The 24,344-nt window shown below is 40.5% G+C and overlaps 1 protein-coding gene and 1 long non-coding RNA gene across 4 annotated transcripts in view; one reads left to right on the forward strand and one right to left on the reverse strand.

The window, feature by feature from the left end:
* The window catches only part of LOC106577661 (nectin-4), a 33,198-nt gene extending 9,099 nt beyond the window's left edge, over positions 1-24,099 (reverse strand). Inside the window, exons 1-6 of the mRNA XM_014155978.3 lie at positions 23,159-24,099; positions 19,653-19,774; positions 19,469-19,544; positions 19,017-19,184; positions 18,307-18,585; positions 17,491-17,608 (exon numbers count right to left, since the gene is read on the reverse strand). Of these exons, the coding sequence (XP_014011453.1) occupies positions 17,491-17,608; positions 18,307-18,585; positions 19,017-19,184; positions 19,469-19,544; positions 19,653-19,774; positions 23,159-23,213 (818 nt within the window). The 5' untranslated portion in view covers positions 23,214-24,099. The remainder of the gene's footprint in view (positions 1-17,490; positions 17,609-18,306; positions 18,586-19,016; positions 19,185-19,468; positions 19,545-19,652; positions 19,775-23,158) is intronic.
* Positions 463-4,269, forward strand: LOC106577662 (uncharacterized). 3 transcript variants are annotated; one of them, XR_001322184.3, is made up of 4 exons: positions 463-577; positions 1,775-1,964; positions 2,531-2,752; positions 2,971-4,269. It is a non-coding gene; the product is annotated as an uncharacterized LOC106577662 (long non-coding RNA). The 3 variants fall into 3 exon arrangements; XR_001322183.3 differs by lacking the exon at positions 463-577 and adding an exon at positions 1,290-1,383; XR_001322181.3 differs by lacking the exon at positions 463-577 and having other exon boundaries at positions 1,547-1,964.
* Positions 24,100-24,344: the final 245 nt, after the last annotated feature.

The following is a 24,344-nucleotide window of genomic DNA, read 5'->3' on the forward strand; positions in this document are numbered from 1 at the left end:
AAAACAACAACACTAACCTGAATATCATAGCAACACAGGCCAAAATACTATTGACTATGGATCACGAACAACACTTCCCTGAAATATCACAGGACCACTACAGTGATATAAAGAAAAACATGACTCAGAATTTGTGGGCGCAACAAATTCATTAAAATGGCTTATTTCTGACCACTACTCTATAGCTTTGAGCCGTGTTTTGGACCTTTTGAACATACGCCCATTTGAGCAGGAGGAACCAGAAACAGGAACCGTACAGTTTTGCATATAGATATAGATCACACAGCATGATAATGTTCCAAACAAATCCAATTCCTTACCCCCATACTTCCTCACTCCTTCTTCCCCTTTCCCAGTTCCTTGTCTTTCATCCCTCCTTTTCTTGTCCCACACTCTTCCCTTTATCTCCCTCCCTCCTTCTTGTGAAACTGTTTACCCTGTCTGACCTTGCACAAGCTGCAACACGACACTATGACAGCAGGGTTATTACTTCTGCTGCTGCTTTGCACTGACAAGTACAAAGAAGCAAACTGGTTTGCCCACTGCAACGGGCAACAACCATGGTGTGTGTGTTAGGGTGAGTACGAAAGTTTGTGATCAAGTAAGGAGAGATTGAATGTAAAAAAGAGATCTGTCTTAAGTATAAAAGTGAGATAGAGGTGAGTCATTGTGTGTGTGTGGTATATATCTGTGTTACTCACACACAAACACACCTTACTGTAGGTGTGTTCATGTGACTAACAGCTTAAGACTTGGTGACAAATGTCTCACACGATCTAGTAAACCACACATATAAAAATATAGAAAACATCATTAATCATACTCAATCATAACTTCTATAAATCTAACCAGACATACAGCCTGACACACGAGACACTTTCCCTAAAGGCCTATCTGTAATTTTATTAAGAATTATTCATTTTCAATGGATGGTTCGTTCTACCTCCACCCTCTACCACACCCTAGAATGGTTTAATCCACCTAACAGCAGGATGTCTTCCAAAAGCTGCCAGAAAAATTACTCAAGTGAAAAACCACAAGAACTTCAGTCAGCTCTCTCTGCCTTCATTGAATTACTATAGCACTGTCTGCAATCATCACCGTGAATGACAATATATCTGAGATAGATGTTCCATTTAAACTGTCCCTGAACCAAAAGTGTATTACTATTTATCTAACCTTTATTTAAAAACCTCACAGGAGGTTGGTGGCACCTTAATTGGGGAGGGCGGGATCGTGGTAATGGCTTGAGCTGACTCAATGGAATGGTCAAATACATCCAACACATTGTTTGATGCCATTCCATCCCCGCTGTTCCATCCATTATTATGAGCTGTCCTCCCCTCAGCAGCCTCCACTGTACTACATGCTCCGAGAACTTTGGTAATTATTGAAGGGGTATTTCACCCTGGCATATAGTCATTACTATATTAACAACATTAATTTTTATCATAAACATCACATGTATCCAAACTACAAGCTAGAACATTTTCATTTTACTGGTAGAATCGGGAAGTTTCGACTCCTTGTGTATTGGTCTGGTCATAGTGAACCTCAAAGTCCGGCATTCATAGTGAATACTGATACGGCGTGCACAAAAACCTGAATAATGGCGTTGTTTACTTCGAACGACCAACACACAGTAATCTCAGAACTTCTCTAGGCAAGATTGTTTTTTTTTAGAAAACGTTTATTTTTCACTGTTTGTACTCATGCCCTTGTGATGTTCTATGCCTGTCTGTCCTAATTACAAACAAGCGTCATCTTTCACCAGTCTACCTACAAGACTCACCCTGATTCTGCCAGTGGCTTGCGGCTATCAAGAATGATGCGGTGACCAAAGATTATCAAGGGGATTTTCAGGCTGAACTGATGGGGAATCCATTTCGACGACAGCTGAGAAGTGATGCGATACCATAATTTTTTTGCTCCTTCAGAACAAAACAGAAGATTCTCAATTAGAGGTAACCTAACGTTAGCTAGCTTGCTAGCCGGATAAATTAGCTAGCTAACATTACAGTCTTGTATTGAACTCTGAAAGCCATCAGCTAAATCATATGGCTATCTACAGTATCTTTCAGTATACACGCTGTCAATCAATTTCGCCTATGCCATGGTGGTCACTGCTAGACTGGCAGCTACCTTCAGCAGAGTTAACATGTTTGTTTATTCGTTCTATCTTTGACTGACGTTAGCTAACGTAAGATAGCTAATGTTACCAAATAAAGTATCTCAATTTGGTAGCCATATATTCCACCCTTGTCTGGAAAACACTCCGTTACTAAAACTCGATTTGTCCATACAGCTAACTGTTGGTAGCAATGGTGGATGTCTATGGTTGGTTCTCAGCCAGTCTCAGCTGGCTAGCAATCTTGCTGTCAATTTTGTGACACTAGTTAGATAACAGCAAGCCGACAATATTGAAATGACCATGTTAGGTATGTTTAGCTAGCCAGTCTAATAGAGATCAATACAATTAGTGGAGTGGTTAAATTGTGTATTGTTGTGTATTTTCTTGTATGTGGTACAGAACAGTGGAGGCTACTGAGGGGAGGACGGCTCATAATAATGGCTGAAACAGCGCAAATGGAATGGCATCAAACCCTGTGTTTGATGTATTTGAAACCATTCCAAAAATTCCGCTCCAGTCATTGCCACAAGCCTATCCTCCCCAATTAAGTTGCCACCAAACTCCTGTGGTGCAGAATCTCCTTCCACCAAGATGTGCTTCCAACCCCAAGCTCTGCACAAGGTGAAAGTAAATTGACCAAAATATTTACAAGCTGATGTCTAAAATAGCTCAATTTCCAGTAAGCATGGTGTAAACATTAATTGGGTAGTGTTTTGTAGGGTTTGTGTTAGTGTTATGGGGTTAGAGGTAGCATGAGGACCACAGAATACCTTCCAGACCATGTAATCAATTTAGTCTACACCTCTTCTCTTTTTACCTTTTCTTTTTGTAAAACTCAGGTTATCTGGAGTCATTTCACAGTGCCCTGCTGAAAAATACCCCAAAGCGGAGGCAAATGCTAAGACCACAACCATATCTTTCCAGGAGACGTGCAGTACCAGCAAATCTTCTTCAAGAGGACCAAACAGTTGGTGGTTAAGAAGCCCTACACCACTTTTGGCAGAGTCTTATCTAGCTGGCCGTTCACCGCAGACAGGACAAGCCCATCGCCATAAGCACAAAGAGTCAGTGTACCAAAGCCTGATAAAAAAAAATCAAATTGCATTGGTCGCATACACATATTTAGCAGATGTTATTGCAGGTGTAGCAAAATGTTTGTTTCAAGCTCCAACAGTGCAGTAATATCTAACAACACACAACAATACACACAAATCTAAAAAGTAAAAGAATGGAATTAAGAAATATTGAAATATTAGGATGAGCAATGTCGGAGTCCAGAGTATATCAGTGGAGCCTGCAGAGGGGAGGACGGCTCATAATAATGGCTGGAACGGAATAAATGGAATGGCATCAAACCATGTGTTTGATGTATTTGATACCACTCCACTAATTCCGCTCCAGCCATTACCACGAGCCCGTCCTCCCAAAATAAGGTGCCACAAACCTGTTGAACTCTTTTTCATTTTTTTTTAAATGTTTAGTTTTTTTTTTTTAGGGGTGGATCAGCTTAATATTGCGGAAAGAATATTGCTTCCATCAATGTAATTGTCTGCATCATTTCCAATCCCCCATATATTTTTGGGGTAAATATATATATATATCCATACACGCATGCATACATATACACATCTATACATACACATACCTATATAGACATACATACTTTTTTAAAGAATATCTCTTTATTATTATTCCCCGCAAACCCTACCACTGATCCCACAATTGGAGTAAACTAATAAACACTTTGGCTTTTACCTTCAATTTATTCATCTTATACACATTTTACAGACACAGTCTATTTTACAATAGTTATTTTTTGTTTGTTTTTAGTCCTTCCTCTATTTCTGATGTCCATCCAGTTTGATTTCTATTTGCAACTGTGCTATTTCACAAAAGTTCTGAACCTATATACATTTTACAGACCCTGTATGTTTTACATTGTTTATCTTGTTATTAGTCCCACCCATCAGCTCCATTCAACCCCTCCCATCTATCTCTCAACATCATCCATTTCGGATTTCTATTTGCCATATATTTTTCAACTGTGCTGTGATGCTTCACAAAACATTTGAACCTTTCTATTCTCATAGCTTCTGCAGATTGTAAATTAAAAATAAACATTTTTGCTAAAATAATAATTATTTTATTGATTAATTGACTATGGCTTTTCAAATCACCCCGTATTGCTATCTGCAGCATTAGTTCTAGGCAAATGTTGCAATTCTTCAGCCATTCCTGGACCTGTGACCAAAAACGAGCTACATATGGACAATGCCAAAATAAATGATCTAATGACTCTGCCTCCTCACAGCAGAATCTGCAGATCTGGGAAGATTATATCCCCCATATATATAACATTCTATTAGTTGCAAGAATTTTGTATAGTAATTTAAATTGAAAAATTAGAAGTTTTGAATCCGGCGTTGTTTTGCATAGCAATTCATAAACCTTGTGCCATGGAATGGGTACATCGAAAATCTCTTCCCAACTATTTTGCAATTTATATGGCACAGCTGTCAGTTTTTTGGTCCTTAAATGAAATTGGTATATGTTTTTATTTATCACACTTTTCTTTAACCATGTATGTTCTTTAATACAGGGCCGACATACAAGTTCCTTACTTTTTCCCCTTCTACTTGCCTCTTCCATTTTTGTGGTAATGCTGCAATTAATTGATTGTAATTTTGGGTAGAGCAGACATTTCCATATGTCTGTGTTAGCTGCATGTGTGATATCACTCCACCAGTCCTATTTATAATATCATTCACTAAAATTATACCTTTTATAAAAATGTATTTGAAAAATAGTTTTTTTATCGATTACTATATTTGAATTTAACCACAATATTTGTTGTATTATTTGTTCTGTCTTTTCAGGTGGATTAAACTGAAATTGCAACCAACCTTCTAAGGCTTGTTTAACAAATAAAGATATTTTGGAGATTATTTCCTTTTCAAACAACCGAAATTGGGCAGGTGTAATCTGAATAAAGGGAAAAAGGCCCTTGAACATAGGATGAGACATTCGTACCAATTTACTAGAAAAACCAGTTTGGATTTAAGTATAACTTTGGTATGACTGATGCCTTTAGTGAGAGGTCTAATGCTTTAATATTTAATCATTTCTGCCCTCCAAATTCATATTCGTTATATAAATAGGCCCTTCTAATTTTATCTGGCTTGCCGTTCCAAATAAAATTTTATCTTTTTTGTTCATATAATTTAAAAAGCAGGTCACTAGGTGTAGGCAAAACCATAAGCAAATAGGTAAACTGTGATATGACTAAAGAGTTAATCAGGGTGATTTTTCCACAAATAGACAGGTATTTTCCTTACCATGGTAGCAAGATCTTATCTATTTTTGCTAACTTTCTATAAAAATTGATTGAAGTGAGATCATTTCTTTCTTTTGGGATTTGTATACCGAGTATGTCCACATCTCCGTCAGACCATTTAAGTGGTAAACTACATGGTAATGTAAAATGTGCATTTTTTTGTGATCCAATACGTAATATAGTACACATCATTTGGTTTTAATCCAGAGAGGATAGAAAAAGTATCTAGATCCTCTATGAGGCCGTGGAGAGACTCCAATTGTGGTTTTAAAAGAAAATATGAATCATCGGCGTACAATGACACCATAGTTTTTAAACCACGGATTTCTAATCCCTTAATATTATTGGTTGATCTAATCTTAACAGCTAACATTTCGATGGCAATAATAAATAGATATGCTGATAGTGGACAACCTTGTTTTACTCCTCTAGATAGTTTAAAACTTTCTGAGATGTAGCTATTATTTACTATTTTACACCTAGGGTTACTATACATAACTTTAACCCATTTTATAAGATATTCCCCAAAATTGAAATATTCTAGGCATTTATATATAAACTCCAGTCGTACTTTATCAAAAGCCCTTTCAAAATCAGCTATGAAAACCAGGCCTGGTGTCCCCGATATTTCATAGTATTCAATTGTTTCCAGTACTTGTCTTATTATCTCCAATGTATGGTCCATGTAAAAAACCTGTCTGATTATGATGAATAATATCTGACAATACTTTTTTAATTCTATGCGCCAAGCATTTTGCTAGGATTTTGTATCACAACACTGAAGTGTAAGAGGTCTCCAATTTGTTTTAAATGGACTGGATCTTTATAACACTTGGGTCCTGTTTCAGTAATAATGATATCAGACCTTCTTGTTGTGTGTCTGATAATCTACCATTTATATAGGAGTGGTTAAAACATGCTGATAATGGTCCTTTGAGTATATAAAAAAAAAGGTTTTGTATACTTCCACTGGTATGCCATCCAGCCCTGGAGTTTTCCCATCCTTAAAGGCCCCAATTGCATCAAGCAGTTCCTCCTCTGTAATATGGCCTTCACATGAGTCTTTCTGTACAGATGTTAATTTTACATTATTATTATTAGTAAAAAAATCCATACAATTAGTTTCAGTTAGTGGAGATGGAGGAGCCTGAAACGAAAACATATTCTTAAAGTACTTTACTTCCTCTTTCAAAATATCATTTGGTGAATCATGCGTGACTTCATCATTTGTAACAAGTTTTAATAAAACATTTTTGGTAGCATTTCTATATTGAAGATTGAAAAAGAATTTGGTGCATTTTTCCCCATATTCCATCCAGTTCGCTTTATTTTTATAATATATTACACTAGATCTTTCTTGAATAAGTTCCTCCATTTCTTTTTGTTTTTCCTCTAACTTATTCTGTGCCTCTATGGTACCGTTTTTATTGCTATCTAACTGTACTGTTAGTCCTTCAATTTCCTTTGTTAATATGGACTCTTGTGATCTAAATTGCTTTTGTTTTATAGATGAGTACTGAATTGCATGGCCTCTAAAGGCACACTTAAAAGTGTCCCATACAATAAGGGGATCTGCTGTACCTATGTTATGTCTGAATAAGTCCGTTATAAATTCTTCTGTCCTAGTTCTAAACATTTTATCATCTAGTAGGCTTTGATTAAATTTCCAATATCCTCGCCCACGTGGAAATTCTGCAAGAGTAATATATATGCCAATTATGTGATGATCCGACCGCATTCTGTCCCCTATCAACACTTTTTAAACTTTTGGTGCCAGAGAGAATGGCATAAGAAAGTAGTCAAGACAAATAGCTTGATTAAGCCTCCGCCATGTATATCTCACTAGGTCAGGGTATTTAAGTCTCCATATATCCACTAATTCCAATATATCCATGACATTCATGATTTCCTTAAGTGCTTGAGGGTGATAGTTTGTAGTGTGATTTCCTTTCCGGTCCATAGAGGTATTTAAGACCGTATTAAAATCTCCCACCATAATAATAGAGTCTAGTGTTGCTTGTGGAGTTGATAAATTCTTATATATATTTTCAAAGAAGCTTGGATCATCATTATTCGGACCATATAGGTTAATAAGCCATATCTGTTTATTGTCCAATAACATATTTAAAATAATCCATCTACCTTGATAATGTGTTTGGACAATTTTCACATTTGGATCAAAATTACTGTTAATTAAAACCATCACCCCTTTTGAATTTCTTTGCCCATGGGAGAAATATATTTCGCCCCCCCAGTTCTTTTTCCACAAAACTTCATCTAAAATTGTTGAATGGATTTCCTGTAAACAATAGATATTATATTCCTTCTCTTTTAACCAGGTAAATACTGATCGTCTTTTCTTATTATCTGCTAGGCCATTACAATTGTAACTGGCTACACTTATTTCACCACTTACCACAATGAGACACAACTTTAAATTCTATTTATGAAAATATATGTTTGGAAACGTACCATTAAAAAGTAACATGATGATTGAGTGTTTATATAGCTGTACCATGATATTTGCATTGCTACTAAGTAAACCTCCAATTGGTCCCTACTATTCCACCCGCTAAAAGCCTTCCTCATCCCTAGTTGGATTGTCATCTCAATGCCCGGCAGACCACCCCGACCCCCTGTATCCCATAGCCCTGAACAGACTGGGATCCATCCTTTGAAAAGAGCACACAGTGCCATTTACAGAACAGAAGTAAATCAACCGCCAAATGCATTTCCATCGCCCTCACCTCGATTTGTATTATATATAACTGTGGATGATCCTCTATTGTCCCTAACATCTTTTACTCCTTCGCAACAGTTGTGGGATACACACATACACCCACACACACTCAACCCTTTCCCCCCACACAACCATAAGCTCACATTCTCAACAGTTGCACCATCCCAGAGCCCAACTCAAGAAAGGTCTTGATTTACAAATGCACTTACAGTTGCAGCTGCATTAGAAGGCCTGCAAGACCGTGCAAAAAATGGGCAGAAATTGAGAGATTTTATTAACCATTGTCACATCCTAGATGATGGAGGTCAAATGTACAACTTTTCCCTGAAACACCCACAATACGGTCACCCGTATTGACCATATTCCCAAGCATCTCCATGCAGTCAGACTTTTGATTTTGTGCCACCAGGGTCACAATAATATGCCCCCTCTCTGAATGTCCGAGTGTGACCCCCTCCACATGGGTTACTGCAGCTAGTGTTGCCAGCACTGCCACTGCCTGGGTGGGGGCACCCCACCGGAATCCCCACCGTCTAGGTACAAGGTCGTCAAGGTTCTCATTAGAAGCTTTGAGAATTTCCTGGTGTGGTATGCTCTCCCTTTAGGGGGCTTTGGCTTTGCAGGACCAACCCTGCCAAGCGGGCTCAGAATCTTGAGGGGGCAGTGCTGCTCTTGGTCTCTGACTGTATTTTGGCTGCATAGAGACCGCTTACAGCAGGCCCATAAAACAGTTAGGGACTTGTCCTTAGTATCTGGGTCATTCAGGTGGGTGTCCAGGGTATAGGGTTGTGGACCGTAGCATTAAATTAGGATCATAAATAAATAATGAGATATAATTTATTTAAAAAATGTAGTTCCCCATGATAGGACAATAAATCAATTAAATGTATAATTTATTTTAAAACTGTTCCACCATGATAGGACAATAAATAAATAAATAAGACGTATAATTCATTATAAAAGTATATCCATCATCTGAACAACATTGAAAGCCCTCTCATACCCCGGCTCACAGCAATACATTGGTTCTGGGATATGCAACCATTTCATTACTCACTCACTCAACTTTCCCAAACATAACAAATAAAATAAAAAGATAAACACACCCACCATCCACACATACTGCGCCTTCTGTTTACTTAGTTTTTATCTTCACCATGTTGAATTAGTGCTTGTGTGTTCCAATTAGTTATATGTGAAGATGTATACAAAAGCTATTTTTTTAATTGTATTGTTTTCCTCATCTATGAGAACTTTGTAATTTTTTAAAATAACCATGGAGTAGTCTTTGTATCTCTGAACAACTGGTTATCAATATATAGTTTATCAACGACGAGAGCTACTCGTTTCCCTTTTAATCTATTTTCTTTGAAAATTGGATACAGAACTTTACGCCGTTCTGCAATTTCCTTCGGAAACTGATCATTCATGCCAATTTTGGTCCCAGCAAGTCTTTTACCCAGGATTTTAACCATTATTTTATCGTTAAATGAAGCAAATTTGGCAACGATTGGGCGTTCATACCTTTGGGCTCTCTGTCCGAAGCGGTGTACACACGTTCAAGTTGGATTGTGTCGATAGCTTCACGTGGGATTTGAAGTGCTATAAGGAGGAACTCTCTAACTACAGATTCAGGAACTTCCCCTTCTTTCTCCTGGATACCTGTAAGTACCAGATTCTCTCTCATGGTTCTAGTTTGAATGCCAAGAGTACTGTTGAACTCTTGGCATTCTCTCAACCAGCTTCATGAGGTAGTCACCTGGAATGCATTTCAATTAACAGGTGTGCCTTGTTAAAAGTTAATTTGTGGAATTTCTTTCCTTAATGAGTTTGAGCCAATCAGTTAGGTTGTGACAAGGTAGGGTTGGTATACAGAAGATAGCCCTATTTGGTAAAAGACCAAGTCCATATTATTGCAAGAACAGCTCAAATAAGCAAAGAGAAATGACAGTCCATCATTACTTTAAGACATGAAGGTCAGTCAATATGGAACATTTCAAGAACTTAAAAAAAAAATTCAAGTGCAGTTGCAAAAACGATCAAGTGATATGATGAAACTGTCTCTCATGAGGACCGCCACAGGAAAGGAAGACCCAGATTTACCTCTGCTGCAGAGGATAAGTTCATTAGAGTTACCAGCCTCAGAAATCAAATAATTAACTGCACCTCAGATTGCAGCCCAAATACATGCTTCACAGAGTTCAAGTAACAGACACATCTCTACATCAACTGTTCAGAGGAGACTGTGAATCAGGCCTTCAAGGTCAAATTGCTGCAAAGAAACAACTACTAAAAGACACCAATAAGAAGAAGAGACTTGCTTGGGCCTAGAAACACGAGCAATGGACATTAAACCTGTGGAAATCTGTCCTTTGGTCTGATGAGTCCAAATTTGAGATTTTTGGTTCCAACCGTCGTGTCTTTGTGAGACAGAGTTGGTGAACGGATGATCTCCGCATGTGTGGTTCCCACCGTGAAGCAATGAGCAGGAGGTGTGGGGGTGCTTTGCTGATGACACTGTCAGTGATTTATTTAGAATTCAAGGCACACTTAACCAGCATGGCTACCACAGCATTCTGCAGAGTGCTCAGGATCTCAGACTGGGGCGAAGGTTTACCTTTCAACAAGACAATGACCCTAAGTACACAACCAAGACAATGCAGGATTGGCTTCGGGACAAGTTTATAAATGTCCTTGAGTGGTCCAGCCAGAGCTCAGAATTGAACCCAATGGAACATCTCTGGAGAGACCTGAAAATAGCTGTGCATCGACACTTCCCATCCAACCTGACAGAGCTTAAAAGGATCTGCAGAGAAGAATGGGAGAAACTCCCCAAATACAGGTGTGCCAAGCTTATAGCATCATAACCAAGAACACTCGAGGCTGTAGTCACTGCCAAAGGTAGTGCTGAGTAAAGGGTCTGAATGCTTATGTAAATTTCAGTTTTGTATTTTTCATATATTTGCAAATAAATCTAAAAACCTGCTTTTGCTTTGTCATTATGGAGTATTGCATGTAGATTGATGAGGGGGGAAAACAATTTAATCCATTTTAAAATAAGGCTGTAACGTAACAAAATTTGGAAAAGGTTAAGGGGTCTGAATACTTTCAGAATGGACTGTATGTACAGTATGTATGTACAGTTGAAGTCGGAAGATTACATACACCTTAGCAAAATACATTTAAACTCAGTTCTTCACAATTCCTGACATTTAATCCTAGTAAGAATTCCCTGTCTAAGGTCAGTTAGGATCACCCCTTTATTTTAGGAATGTGAAATGTCAGAATAATAGTAGAGAGAATTATTTATTTCAGCTTTTATTTCTTTCATCACATTCCCAGTGGGTCAGAAGTTTACATACACTCAATTCGTATTTGGTAGCATTGCCTTTAAATTGTTTAACTTGGGCCAAATGTTTTGGGTAGTCTTCCACAAGCTTTCCACAATAAGTTGGGTGAATTTTGGCCCATTCCTCCTGACAGAGCTGGTGTAACTGAGTCAGGTTTGTAGGCCTCCTTGATCACACATGCTTTTTCAGTTCTGCCCACAAATGTTCTATAGGATTGAGGTCAGGGCTTTGTGATGGCCACTCCAATACCTTGACTTTGTTGTCCTTAAGCCATTTTGCCACAACTTTGGAAGTATGCTTGGGGTCATTGTCCATTTGGAAGACCCATTTGCGACCAAGCTTTTACTTCCTGACTGATGTCTTGAGATGTTGCGTCAATATATCCACATCATTTTCCTCCCTCATGATGCCATCTATTTTGTGAAGTGCACCAGTCCCTCCTGCAGCAAAGCACCCCCACAACATGATGCTGCCATCCCCGTGCTTCACGGTTGGGAAGATGTTCTTCGGCTTGCAAGCTTCCACCTTTTTCCTCCAAAGATAACGATGGTCATTATGGCCAAAGAGTTCTATTTTTGTTTCATCAGACCAGAGGACATTTCTCCAAAAAGTACGATCTTTGTCCCCATGTGCAGTTGCAAACCGTAGTCCTGCTTTTTTATGGCGGTCTTGGAGCAGTGGCTTCTTCCTTGCTGAGCGTCCTTTCAGGTTATGTCGATGTAGGACTCGTTTTACTGTGGATATAGATACTTTTGTACCTGTTTCCTCCAGCATCTTCCCAAGGTTGCTGTTGTTCTGGGATTGATTTGCACTTTTCGCACCAAAGTACGTTCATCTCTGGGAGACAGAGCACGTCTCCTTCCTGAGCCGTATGACGGCTGCGTGGTCCCATGGTGTTTATACTTGTGTACTATTGTTTGTACAGATGAACGTAGTACCTTCAGGCATTTGGAAATTGCTCCCAAGGATGAACCAGACTTGTGGAGGTCTATAATGTTTTTTCTGAGGTCTTGGCTGATTTGTTTTGATTTTCCCATGATGTCAAGCAAAGAAGCACTGAGTTTGAAGGTAGGCCTTGAAATACATACACAGGTACATCTCCATTTGACTCAAATGATGTCAATTAGCCTATCAGAAGCTTCTAAAGCCATTACATTTTCTGGAATTTTCCAAGCTGTTTAAAGGCACAGTTAACTTAGTGTATGTAAACTACTGACCCACTGGAATTGTGATTCAGTGAATTATAAATTAAATAATCTGTCTAAACAGTTGTTGGAAAAATTACTTGTGTCAAGTAACACTTGTGTTGTTGTGTTAACAAGAAATTTGTGGAGTGGTTGAAAAACAAGTTTTAATGACTCCAACCTAAGTGTATGTAAACTTCCAACTTCAACTGTTTGTATGTGTATGTGTGGCGTGATGGGATGTATAGACAATATGGACAGTATATTGATAGAAAATGTAGTATATCTGAAGAATAGTGTATATATATACAGCAATAGTTAAAAAGGATAGGCCTTGACTAAAATACAGCATTTATATATGTATATGAAGTGGGTAAAACAGTATGTAAACATTATTTTAAGTGACCAGTGTTCCATAATTAAAGTGATCAGTGTTCGATGACTATGTACATAGGGAAGCAGTCTCTAAGGTGCATGGTAGAGTAACCGGGTGGTGGCCGTCTAGTGACAATGACTAAAGTTCAGGGCGGGGTACTGGGCGGGGGCCGGCTAGTGATGACTATTTAACTGTCTGATGGCCTTGAGATAGATGCGGTTTTAATCAGCTTAAAGGACTATAGCTGCGTTTACACAGGCAGCCCAACTCTGATACTTTTTCACTAATTGGTCTTTTTACCAATTAGATCAGTTCTGAAAAAGATCTGATGTGATTAAGACCAATTAGTGGAAAAAAAGATCAGAATTGGGCTGCCTGTGTAAACGCAGCTATAGTCCTTTAAGCTGATTAAAACAGCATCTACTTCAAGCAGCATCTATCTCTTTTAAAATCACGTGTGCTAGATTAGGGTTGGAGTGAAAACCTACAGGACAGTAGCTCTCCAGGAACAGGGTTGGAGAGCCCTGATGTAGAACCAACATAAAATAAATATGGATATTTTCTATCAATCTTTTAAATGTGTCTGCCCTTATGGATTCATAGAAGATAATTATATCAGCTGTACAGATGCTAGACATTCAGATATTGTTTATTTGTTTATTTGTCAAAATCTAAAATACAGGCGAGTGTACACTATTTAATGTTAACTCAAGAACTGGGTGTTCAACAACAATGTTGTATGGTAAAATAGTATTCAGTATAGTACAGTGTGTCTCAGGTGTAGAGACAGTGCAGAGAACGGTAGATACAGATTGTTACACCCTGCAACTGGAGATTGACATTTTATGAGACTCCTACTCTATTGTACAGTTTTAACAACAGTTGAACCGTGCCAGCATAACGTCAATATGAGGGTAGACTAGTTGAACATGCATACATGTGCAAAGGCACAGAAATTATATGTACAACAACATCTAGCCTAATAGAAAGAAATATGGCATAACACTCAACCTTTGCACAGTGACCAAATCATACAAATGAGCTTAAGTAAGTAGGCAGACATTATCTACCTACAGCCATGTCTATCAGGCATGCTTAGGCAAATATTATTTATTATTTTTATTGTTTTATTTTAACCTTATTTTACCAGGTAAGTTAATTGAGAACACATTCTCATTTACAGCAACGACTTGGGGAATAGTTACAGGGGAGAGGAGGGGGGATGATTAGGTGACCGTGATGGTATGAGGGCGAGTTTGGGAATTTAGCCAGGACACCGGGGTTAACACTCCTACTCTTACGATAAGTGCCATGTGATCTTTAGTGACCACAGAGAGTCAGGACACCCGTTTAATGTCCAATCCGAAAGACGGCACCCTACACAGGGCAATGTCCCCAATCACTGCCCTGGGGCATTGGGATATATTTTTAGACCAGAGGAAAGGGTGCCTCTTACTGGCCCTCCAACACCAAATATCGTAAAACCAGCTTCCGTTTTAGAGATTTACAACAGTGAATTGTTGTATTATTGTTTTTCTCTCGCTGTTTGGTAGTAAACTTAGCTATCTAGCTCGCTGGATATGCAATACTTGTTACTTACATCTGTTTGGAATCGTATCTTGCATCATGCCTATAATGTTGTTAATCATAACCAATGTGAACCCTCATCAATGATGTTACATAGCTAGCTAGTAAAATGATTTACAGTTGCTGATGTTACACGTTTGCTGACAAGTTACAAATGTGAGGCATGGCGCATAAGTTAGCTGGCGCCAGGCTAACTATCTAGCGAACTCCAGTCATGTACTAACATTTGCTGGTAAACCTAGCTTTAGGTGTCTGGTTGTAACGTTATAGCTTGTTGTTTAGTAGCTAGCCATATCTAAGACTAAAAAGAGAAGAGGTTTTACAATTGAGATACAAAAGATCTGATTGTAAAGCCTTTTCTATTTTTAATCATAGATATGGCTACCGGTAGTTGTTTAGCTAGCTAACTTAGCTAGCTACCTAGCTAAGTTGGCAAACAGAAAAATAATTTAATTTCCCCCCACTGTAACACACAGTAGTGGTGTGTGGGTAAAATCACTGTGGAAGACAAGCCAGGGGAAAAAATGCCATCTTAGAACCTATGTGTTGTGACCATTGCATTGTTTGCTCTATAACCAGTTCATATGCTTTGCCATCGTGATATATAGGCCTAAGGCTGAGACAATAAGAAGACACAGTGGCAGAATAATTTCAACCACACCTTTGTTTCATCACAAAGCCAGAGAGTAACCTCCACAAAGGATATTGCATGGAACAAGCAGTTACATGACTTACAGCATGGTCAAGCAAGTTAATGTTTCCGTCATTTTCGGACTACTAAACAACTATCGATTTAGAACCACGGAGAGTTACCGCAAGACGCTAAGAAAACAGGAGCTGCCTCCAATATTCCAGCACTATTTCAACTTCAACATTTCAACATCATCAAATCCCCTCTGCTTAGTCCAATACAGTTAGAACTAAAAGATACTAAAAAGTATTTAGTCCAATCAATGTAAGCTAAATATAATGTGGCTGTCCATGGCTCTGATTTGTGTGCGTGGGGGTGCTTTGCAAAAAAAAAAAAAAAAAACATGTTGACTCACACTACTTGTAGAGAAATGCCAATGTCATCCTCCTCTCCTCCTCTCCTCTCGTTCTACTACTCTGTCATACAGTATATGCTTAAATGTTTTGTTGTCCTAGGCTACCTGGCTAAAATGCTTGCTCGCTAGCCTAACGTCCTTTCATGGGTAACATTAACTAGTTAATATTAGGCTTCTACATCTAGCTACATATTAAACTTCCATCCTCTCAGGCCAGGGGCACAATGTATGAATTTATGGTTGGATCAGAATCGCCGTTATAATCATTGGCCAGTACAGAGAATTAAGTAAAACCACAAGTCCAAATCCTTATCTCCATCCATGGCTAATTTAGGAAAGGACCAATTTTAGCTAGCTAGCTAGCCACCAGAGGACAACAACACAACGAGATGCACAATGAGTTTCTGTCAATGACGTATGCTCTCGATTCGATGTGATTGGAGTGAAGCCAAATCCAAACTGGCTTCCCTTTACACTTTGTTTTGGTGTGCCAGGACCATTCAGAGTTGAGCTCACTTAGTTTAGCTCAATGCTGATTGGCTATTATTTCATTTAAAAAATGATCAAGGGAGGCCAAATACTCGCTGGCTTCCCTTGCATTCAATGCTACGGGCGGCAACAATTTCATACTCTTTTGGACCAGACAGCATCAGATAGTTGGCCTACACATACAGAGACAAAGGGGCGCTGTTTCGCTCGCTCAGATTTTTTCTCCGGTGAGATACTGTACATTCAGCCGCTTGTGAATTAAAGGTCAGTTTTTGGGGAAGCCTGGTTTACCTTGGCATCCATGAGTGCACACCACTGGTAACACAGTAGAATGTTAGCCAGCAATACACAATATGAGTTTCAATAGATAAACTAAAGTTAGCTAGGTGGCTTGCATAAAAATAACTGACTTAGCTAGGCACCGTATTTGTCATCTGCTCTCTTGGTGCTGGCATTGGGTGTAGCTGAGCTTCTAACGCTAACTAAATCCAAGTCTTTGTTTTGAATCCTCTTTGCTAGCTAATAGATGCTCTATCGTCAAATTCGTGTTGATGAGAGGAATCACTTGAAGCCATTGCATCTGGTCAGTCCTTAAAATGTTGCCCAAAGGATTGTTGTTAGTGTCCACCTCCTTTTCAAAAAAGCCTGCCTTGGGGAGGGACGGGTGCCAGAGCACGAAGCACCGTCCAAACACAAGTTGTAGTTTTTCAGTGACTGGAAAAAATGTGTCTGATTGTACATTTACTGATGAATCCACCGGTAGGAACATTGCTGAAAGACATCAAATCGAACAAGGACAACCATATCTACACCCACAAAAATGTATAGTGCGATCAGTGTAACATAGAGCCTTCGCGAAAGGCCACAAAGCAGGACTAGACTATATGCATTTTTAGATGCACACACAGCAGAGTGAGATAGAGAGCAATGACGTGGTGCACACATCTGCACAAATGGAACACTTTTGGCTCGTGAGCGCCACTTTCACAACTACTGGCTAAAAAGTTTACAAAAGTACTGGAGAATCTCTTTAACCATGTAAGTCAATCAAGATTCAAGTCAATCGCCTTATTATTGACAATGACCGCCTGGCAAGTAGCACAAAAAACAACTCCTGAACTCTCCGGTTGGCTCACTATAACTGACTAATAGAATTACCAGTAAATCAAACTAAAACAGATTAGCCAGACGTGATGTGAGTCAGACAGGCAGACAGGCAGGCATAGAGGGTAGGTTGGGAAGGTAAGTGTTACCTGGTCCAACTGAAACTCTGTGGTTTGGGGTTTCCTCCACTGACACAACTGAGGGCAGCTTCCTCCAGACCAGCATACCAGTTCTGATCAAACCCAGAGATCTCTGCATTGGGAGGATCTAGAACAGAGGAACATGATCAAAGTCATTCTTTTGAACTGGCAGATACACAGAAATACACAATCACATACGTTAACAATAAAGTCAGGATAAAAAATTTGCCGTAAAAGATCTTCCTGGTGAGAAAGAAGCACAGTTCGCTTACAATGAAGTTACTTTAGATTCTGAATTCTACCAGGGACTTTAAATAAAGAGGGGTGTATTAAACGGAAAAGTCACCGAAGGCATAGAAGTCTGTATAAACATGTAGTGAAGTATCACAATTAAAAATGGTATTTAATCTCACGTCTAGATTCCTAGTTAAAGGCCCAGTGCAGTCAAAAACTAGATTCCCCTGTGTTTTATATATCTTTCCACACTGAGGTTGGACTAATTCTGTGAAAAGGATGATAATGCCCTTTTAGTGTGAGAGCTGTTTTAAAAGACTGCCTGTTTTGGTGGGTTGGAGTTTTGGCCTTCCATGGTGACATCACCATGTGATAAATTAGTTAATAGACCAATAAGAAAGAGAGGTCCAAACCTCTCTGCTAATAACAGCAACAACAAAAAATCCCCTTGTAATATGTCTTGCTTGAGAAATTGCCCTTTTCTAAGACGATTTTAATTGAAAATAATCACTAGAATTGTTACCCTGAAATGATTTGATATTCGGATAAAAACGGCTGCATTGGACCTTTTAATGCAAAGTCTAAACTCACAGTGCACCACCAGGTTGTTGGTGATCCTGCGTGGTCCCTTCAGAGCCGGGTGCCTCACCAGACAGTCCAGCCTCTTCCCATCCATACTCCTCAGGGGATGCAGAGAAAAGTGGGTGGAGACTGAACCACCCTCCAAACTCCTGTTGTGTGATTGGCCTGTTAGGTCTGTGTCCCAGGAGAGGTGGGGTGGAGGGCGGGCTACAGAGCGGCAGGACGCAGCCAATCGGAAGGACTGGCCTTCGACAAGGATCACAGGGTCCAGGGAGGAGATGGGCGTGGCTGCGGGGGTCAATGGTGAAATGTCAGAGGAATCAACTATTCCTTGGTCTTAGTGCTTGGGGAGGTGATCTTAGAACTGGTCTTAGTTGTTAATTGGAGGTTAAGCTGATCCTAGAACATTGTGACATGATGCTTCAGGGGGTGGAAGTTCTTAAACGCTTAACTAGGATGAACTTTATGATCCAAGCTGAAATCTAATGTACTCTGTTAGGTAGATTAAAAAACTCAGATCAGCACTTTGAGGAAATGTTATCTTAAAAAGACAGCTGGATACACTGACAGTTGTGGCTTACATGACTACTATCACCACTAGAGCTATTGTTTTAGCTAATAATACTACAACTGACACCTGTAAACATCGTCATCAGGACATTGTACTCTGTAAATCCAAGTCATACAATGAGGAAGGGGAAGTAAGGGGAGGAACTTACTCCACACGGTGAGTGACAGCTGTCGTTCGAAGTTCCCCGAGGGGAAGGTGCTGATGTGACAGTTGTACCTGCCCTCATCTGACTCCACAGTGTTCATGATGATCAGGGATGAGTCCACCGTGGGTTTCTTGCTGCTGAACCGCACACGCCCCGAGTACTGACCAAACTCTGAGAGGGGGGAGATTGAGGAGGGGGGGGGGGTCATACGGGGAGGATAAAGAGGGGGGTGGGTGAGAGAGAGAAGAAGACAGAGTTAGAAAGAGAGAGAGAGGAAGTGAGATATGGGGGCGAGAGATGGAGTAGCTAGATTGAATGTGCATCTGTGGTTTTGTCTTCCACTCTAAATATAACTTGTGAGGCTTCGAGTGCTAGCAAAGCAGATGAACTACCAATACATAAAGAGATGGATGGTTGACACTCTTAGTACTTTAACACCTATATGTGTGTCCTACCTGTGTGTCCGTCGGTGTGGTGTACTGTGATGATCTGGTCCTTGGTGCCATCTGCTTTCTCCTTGGTCCAGGTGACCTGTGACGATGAGAGACGAGACCATTATGTTAGGGACGTCTTTTCTAAGATAAAACCAGATATGTTGAACAGAGCATTATGGGTACTGTAGTAACTCATGCTACAGACCTGAACCACCACCTGGCCCACTTCCACCTTGAACTGGCAGGGCAGCTGGGTCTCAGCCTCAGCCAGGGACTCTAAGGAGCACGAGGGAGAGGGCTCCACAAAGTCCCCCTGCACCACAGCGACTGGGGGAGAGAGAGCGTGGGAAGGAGAGATGGAAGGGGGGAGAGAGAGAAAGAGAGAGTTATTTATTTGTTGACTTTATTGTCCCCTTAGGGAAAATGTGTGTGGCATCGTTGACGTCATTTACAATAGCAATAAAACACAAGGGGAGAGAGATAATGAGAGGTTGAAAGACATTAGGAAGACTGTGCATGGAACCATGACTGAGGATTTGTAGTCTAACACTTTCCTTACTGTCCTTCATATACTTCAGGGGGTGAGCGACAGAAAGAATGAGAAGATAGGAGATATAGAGAGATGTGATTGGAACGAAGACAGAGAGGCCAAGAGATGGGGGGAGGAAGAGTACACAAAGAAGAAAGGGAGGCAGTCAGAGGGAGGACATAGAGCAAGCGATTCGATGTGTCAGTGAGGATATGTTTCTTGACTTGTTGCACTAGTGAACCTCCGAGTGTCCAGAGACACCACACACACACACACACACACACACACACACACACACACACACACACACACACACACACACACACACACACACACACACACACACACTCACGTGCACACCACACACACACACACACACACACACACACACACACACACACACACACACACTCACGTGCACACACACACAGTGACTGCAAACGCATGCACACACGTATGTACGCACCACCTGTGTGTATTTAGGTAGAACTGTAAACTCACTGACCTATTTGATGTAGACATCTTGTATCATCTACAGTGGCACACTGTTTTGCCAAGTCACAACATTGTTAATCCTTATGGAATGAAGGCCTGATTGCCATCTGCTGTTATCATTAAAACAACGCGTTCTTTTTTGGCCAAACAGCTCACTCTTAGCGTAACAGAAAAAGCATATATGCACCCTACCAAATACCAATACAAATGTTATGTAAATATGTTGTAATCTTGCTCAATGTAGACTATATTTTAGACCCATAATACATTTACTTAAAGATACCAGTTCCAGATAACATAAACTCAGCAAAAAAAGAAACGGCCCTTTTTCCAGGACCCTCTTTCAAAGATAAATTCGTAAAAATCCAAATAACTTCACAGATCTTCATTGTAAAGGGTTTATACACGGTTTCCCATGCATGTTCAATGAACCATAAACAATTAATGAACATGCATCTGGGGAATGGTCATTAAGACACTAACTGCTTACAGACGGTAGGCAATTAAGGTCACAGTTATGAAAACATAGCACACTAAAGAGGCCTTTCTACTGACTCTGAAAAACATCAAAAGAAAGATGCCCAGGATCCCTGCTCATCTGCATGAACGTGCCTTAGGCATGCTGCAAAGAGGCATGAGGAGTGCAGATGTGGCCAGGGCAATAAATTGCAATGTCCGTACTGTGAGACACCGAAGACAAAGCTACAGGGAGACAGGATGGACAGCTGATCGTCCTCGCAGTGGCAGACCACGTGTAACAACACCTGCAGAGGATCGGTACATCCGAACATCACACCTGCGGGACAGGTACAGGATGGCAACAACAACTGCCCGAGTTACACCAGGAACGCACAATCCCTCCATCAGTGCTCAGACTGTCCACAATAGGCTGAGAGAGGCTGGACTGAGGGCTTGTAGGCCTGTTGTAAGGCAGGTCCTCACCAGACATCACCGGCAACAACGTCGCCTTTGGGCACAAACCCACCGTCGCTGGACCAGACAGGACTGGCAAAAAGTGCTCTTCACTGACGAGTCGCGGTTTTGTCTCACCAGGGGTGATGGTCAGATTCGCGTTTATTGTCGAAGGAATGAGCGTCACACCGAGGCCTGTACTCTGGAGCGGGATCGTTTTGGAGGTGGAGGTTCTGTAAGGGTCTGGGGCGGTGTGTCACAACATCATCGGACTGAGCTTGTTGTCGTTGCAGGCAATCTCAATTCTGTGCGTTACAGGGAAGACATCCTCCTCCCTCATGTGGTACCCTTCCTGCAGGCTCATCCTGACATGACCCTCCAGCATGACAATGCCACCAGCCATACTGCTCGTTCTATGCGTGACTTCCTGCAAGACAGGAATGTCACATGTCTGTGGAACTTGTTCAGTTTGTCTCAGTTGTTGAATCTTGTTATGTTCATACAAATATTTCCACATGTTAAGTTTGCTGAAAATAAACGCAGTTGACAGTAAGAGAACGTTTTTTGTTGTTGCTGAGTTTATTATATGCCCATAGTAAAAGCTGTTTTGATATGGCTGTACTGATTCAACGGTGACTTTTGTTGTTGTTGAACTAGTAGTGTGTGTGTGTGTGTGTGTGTGTGTGTGTGTGTGTGTGTGTGTGTGTGTGTGTGTGTGTGTGTGTGTGTGTGTGTGTGTGTGTGTGTGTGTGTGTGTGTGTGTGTGTGTGTGTGTGTGTGTGTGTGTGTGTGTGTGTGTGTGTGTGTGTGTGTGTGTGTGTTTGTAAACAGCAGACATATTGTCTTTAGTATGATTTCTGTATTTACCAGTTCACTTTGTTGTCTACCAAGCTGACAGGTGCTGTATTTTTCCATGTGAACAGTGTGTTACTGTTGTGTCACATCAGAGTAGTGAACATTGAGTAGGGGCAGGCAAGGCTTTGAGGTTTTCTGAGGAATCTGCCTGTGCAACATTACTGCCATAACACTCCACCTATGACACAGCATCCGGTCCGTCTGTCTGACTGACTCTCTTTCATCCCCTCTGAGCAAGATTAAATACACATTGTCAAGATAAGGGACACTCTCTCTGTCTCTCTCTTGCTGTCTTGCTCTGTCACTCTATCTCTCTTTCTCTGTCTCTCTGTTGCTCTCTCTCTCTCACTCTCTCTCTCTCTCTCTCGCTCTGTCTCGCTCTCTGTTTCTCTCTGTCTCACACAAACCATGTCTTTGTTTTCCTCATTTAAAAAGTCATTATACATCAGCTTATATAAATACAGCACAGGACAATAGGCGCCTGCTGCAATCCTTCACTGATCCCGAGAGAGAGAGAGAGAGAGAGAGAGAGAGAGAGAGAGAGAAAGCGAGCACAGGAAAGGAGTCAGACTGAATCACAGACATGAAGGGGGAAATTGATCAACAGTAACCTGTTTTTCCTGAAATATCAGACAACTCCTCAAGTGTTGTTCATCGAATCCAGCAAAGACTAACCCAAGAAGCTGGACAAGAGCCAAAGTTGGCAGTAGCCTACTTATTTAAATACTTATATAAAAAACGACTTGCTAGGTCAATTACCAAAATCCATAGGGCTACAGATAAACCAAAATAAAAATGCAGAGCTTTAGTTGAATATAGTTGTCATTATTGTGTGTTATTTTGTTTATAGCGCTTTACTTAGCCCCATTGCAGTGTTATTTCTCATAGTCTAAACATTACATCATGAATAACTAACTTACTGAAACTCCAAAGGATCCACAGCAGTGGTGTCAGTCCACCCAGGTGAGATGTCATTCTCCCTGGTTCGGTGGAGTGGTCTGCCCGCCTTGATAGATCTGGAGACAGCTAGAGGTTTGTGGTCTATTCTGATGCTGGAATTTGTTGTGACATTGGTCCAATTTCCACTTAACTTCAGTTTATGATCTTATCCCAGACAGTGAACTTTCTTTCATCCAGTGTCAAATCCAAGACAGGAATGTAAAAAAGTCTAGGCTAAAAGTAGTATAGATCCTCAGATTTAGCCAACATGTATGATTCGACCATGTCTGGCTTGTTGTTGTTGGCTTATCTTCTTCCAACAAATCCTTTGGGAAGTTACTCTCTCTCAATGTAAAAAGTGCTGCCGATTCCTTTTTTTGCGTTTTGGCAAAGTAATTGATTCCTAGTGAAATGCACAAATGATGTTCTGTTTCTTTGACACTAGCACACCATATTCTGGCTTCTCAAAAGTAGGAGCGGTTACCTGTTTTCTTGGATACACCTGTTACAAGCACGCTCTCGCTCTCTCGCTCTCGCTCTCTCGCTCTCTCTGACACACACACACACACACCTGGGAAGTCACCTTTCCAGTTTAGTTAAAGCAACAGACAGTTATATTCAGGCCTTTACATGCAGCCTTTCACAAGGCTCAACAGGGAGGTGAAATGATGTAGGCATGGTACACAGGCCCTCTAGATCAAGTAGCCTAAACAGCTTGTCTCGATATCGAAGATACAAAGGTACGTCTATCTATCTACAATCTACATCATGAACTACATCTATCAATTTAGACACCGGGAAATGGTTGTCGCCATCTACGCAGGTGTGGTAACTATTAATTGCAGACTTAAAGAGTGGAAGCTGAAGGAAAACGGCTCCTTTCTGGCTCTGACAGAACGTTGTCTCTACTGAAGGGGTTAAAGAAGAAATGAAACAGGTATCTGTCTACCTCTAAAACAGTTAAGTTAAAACCCCTCAGGCACTTTCAGCTGGGTAAACTGACTACCCCTTCTTTTTCTCTCTCTCTCTCTCATAGGGCAGCGCACAATTGGCCCAGCATCGTCCGGGTTAGGGGAGGGTTTGGCCTGGGTAGGCCGTCATTGTAAATAAGAATTTGTTCTTAACTGACGTGCCTGGTTAAATACAGGTTAAATTATGTTCTCCAGT

The sequence above is a fragment of the Salmo salar genome, chromosome 18, assembly GCF_965601325.2.
Source record: "Salmo salar chromosome 18, fSalSal1, whole genome shotgun sequence".
NCBI classification, from domain to species: Eukaryota; Metazoa; Chordata; class Actinopteri; order Salmoniformes; family Salmonidae; genus Salmo; species Salmo salar.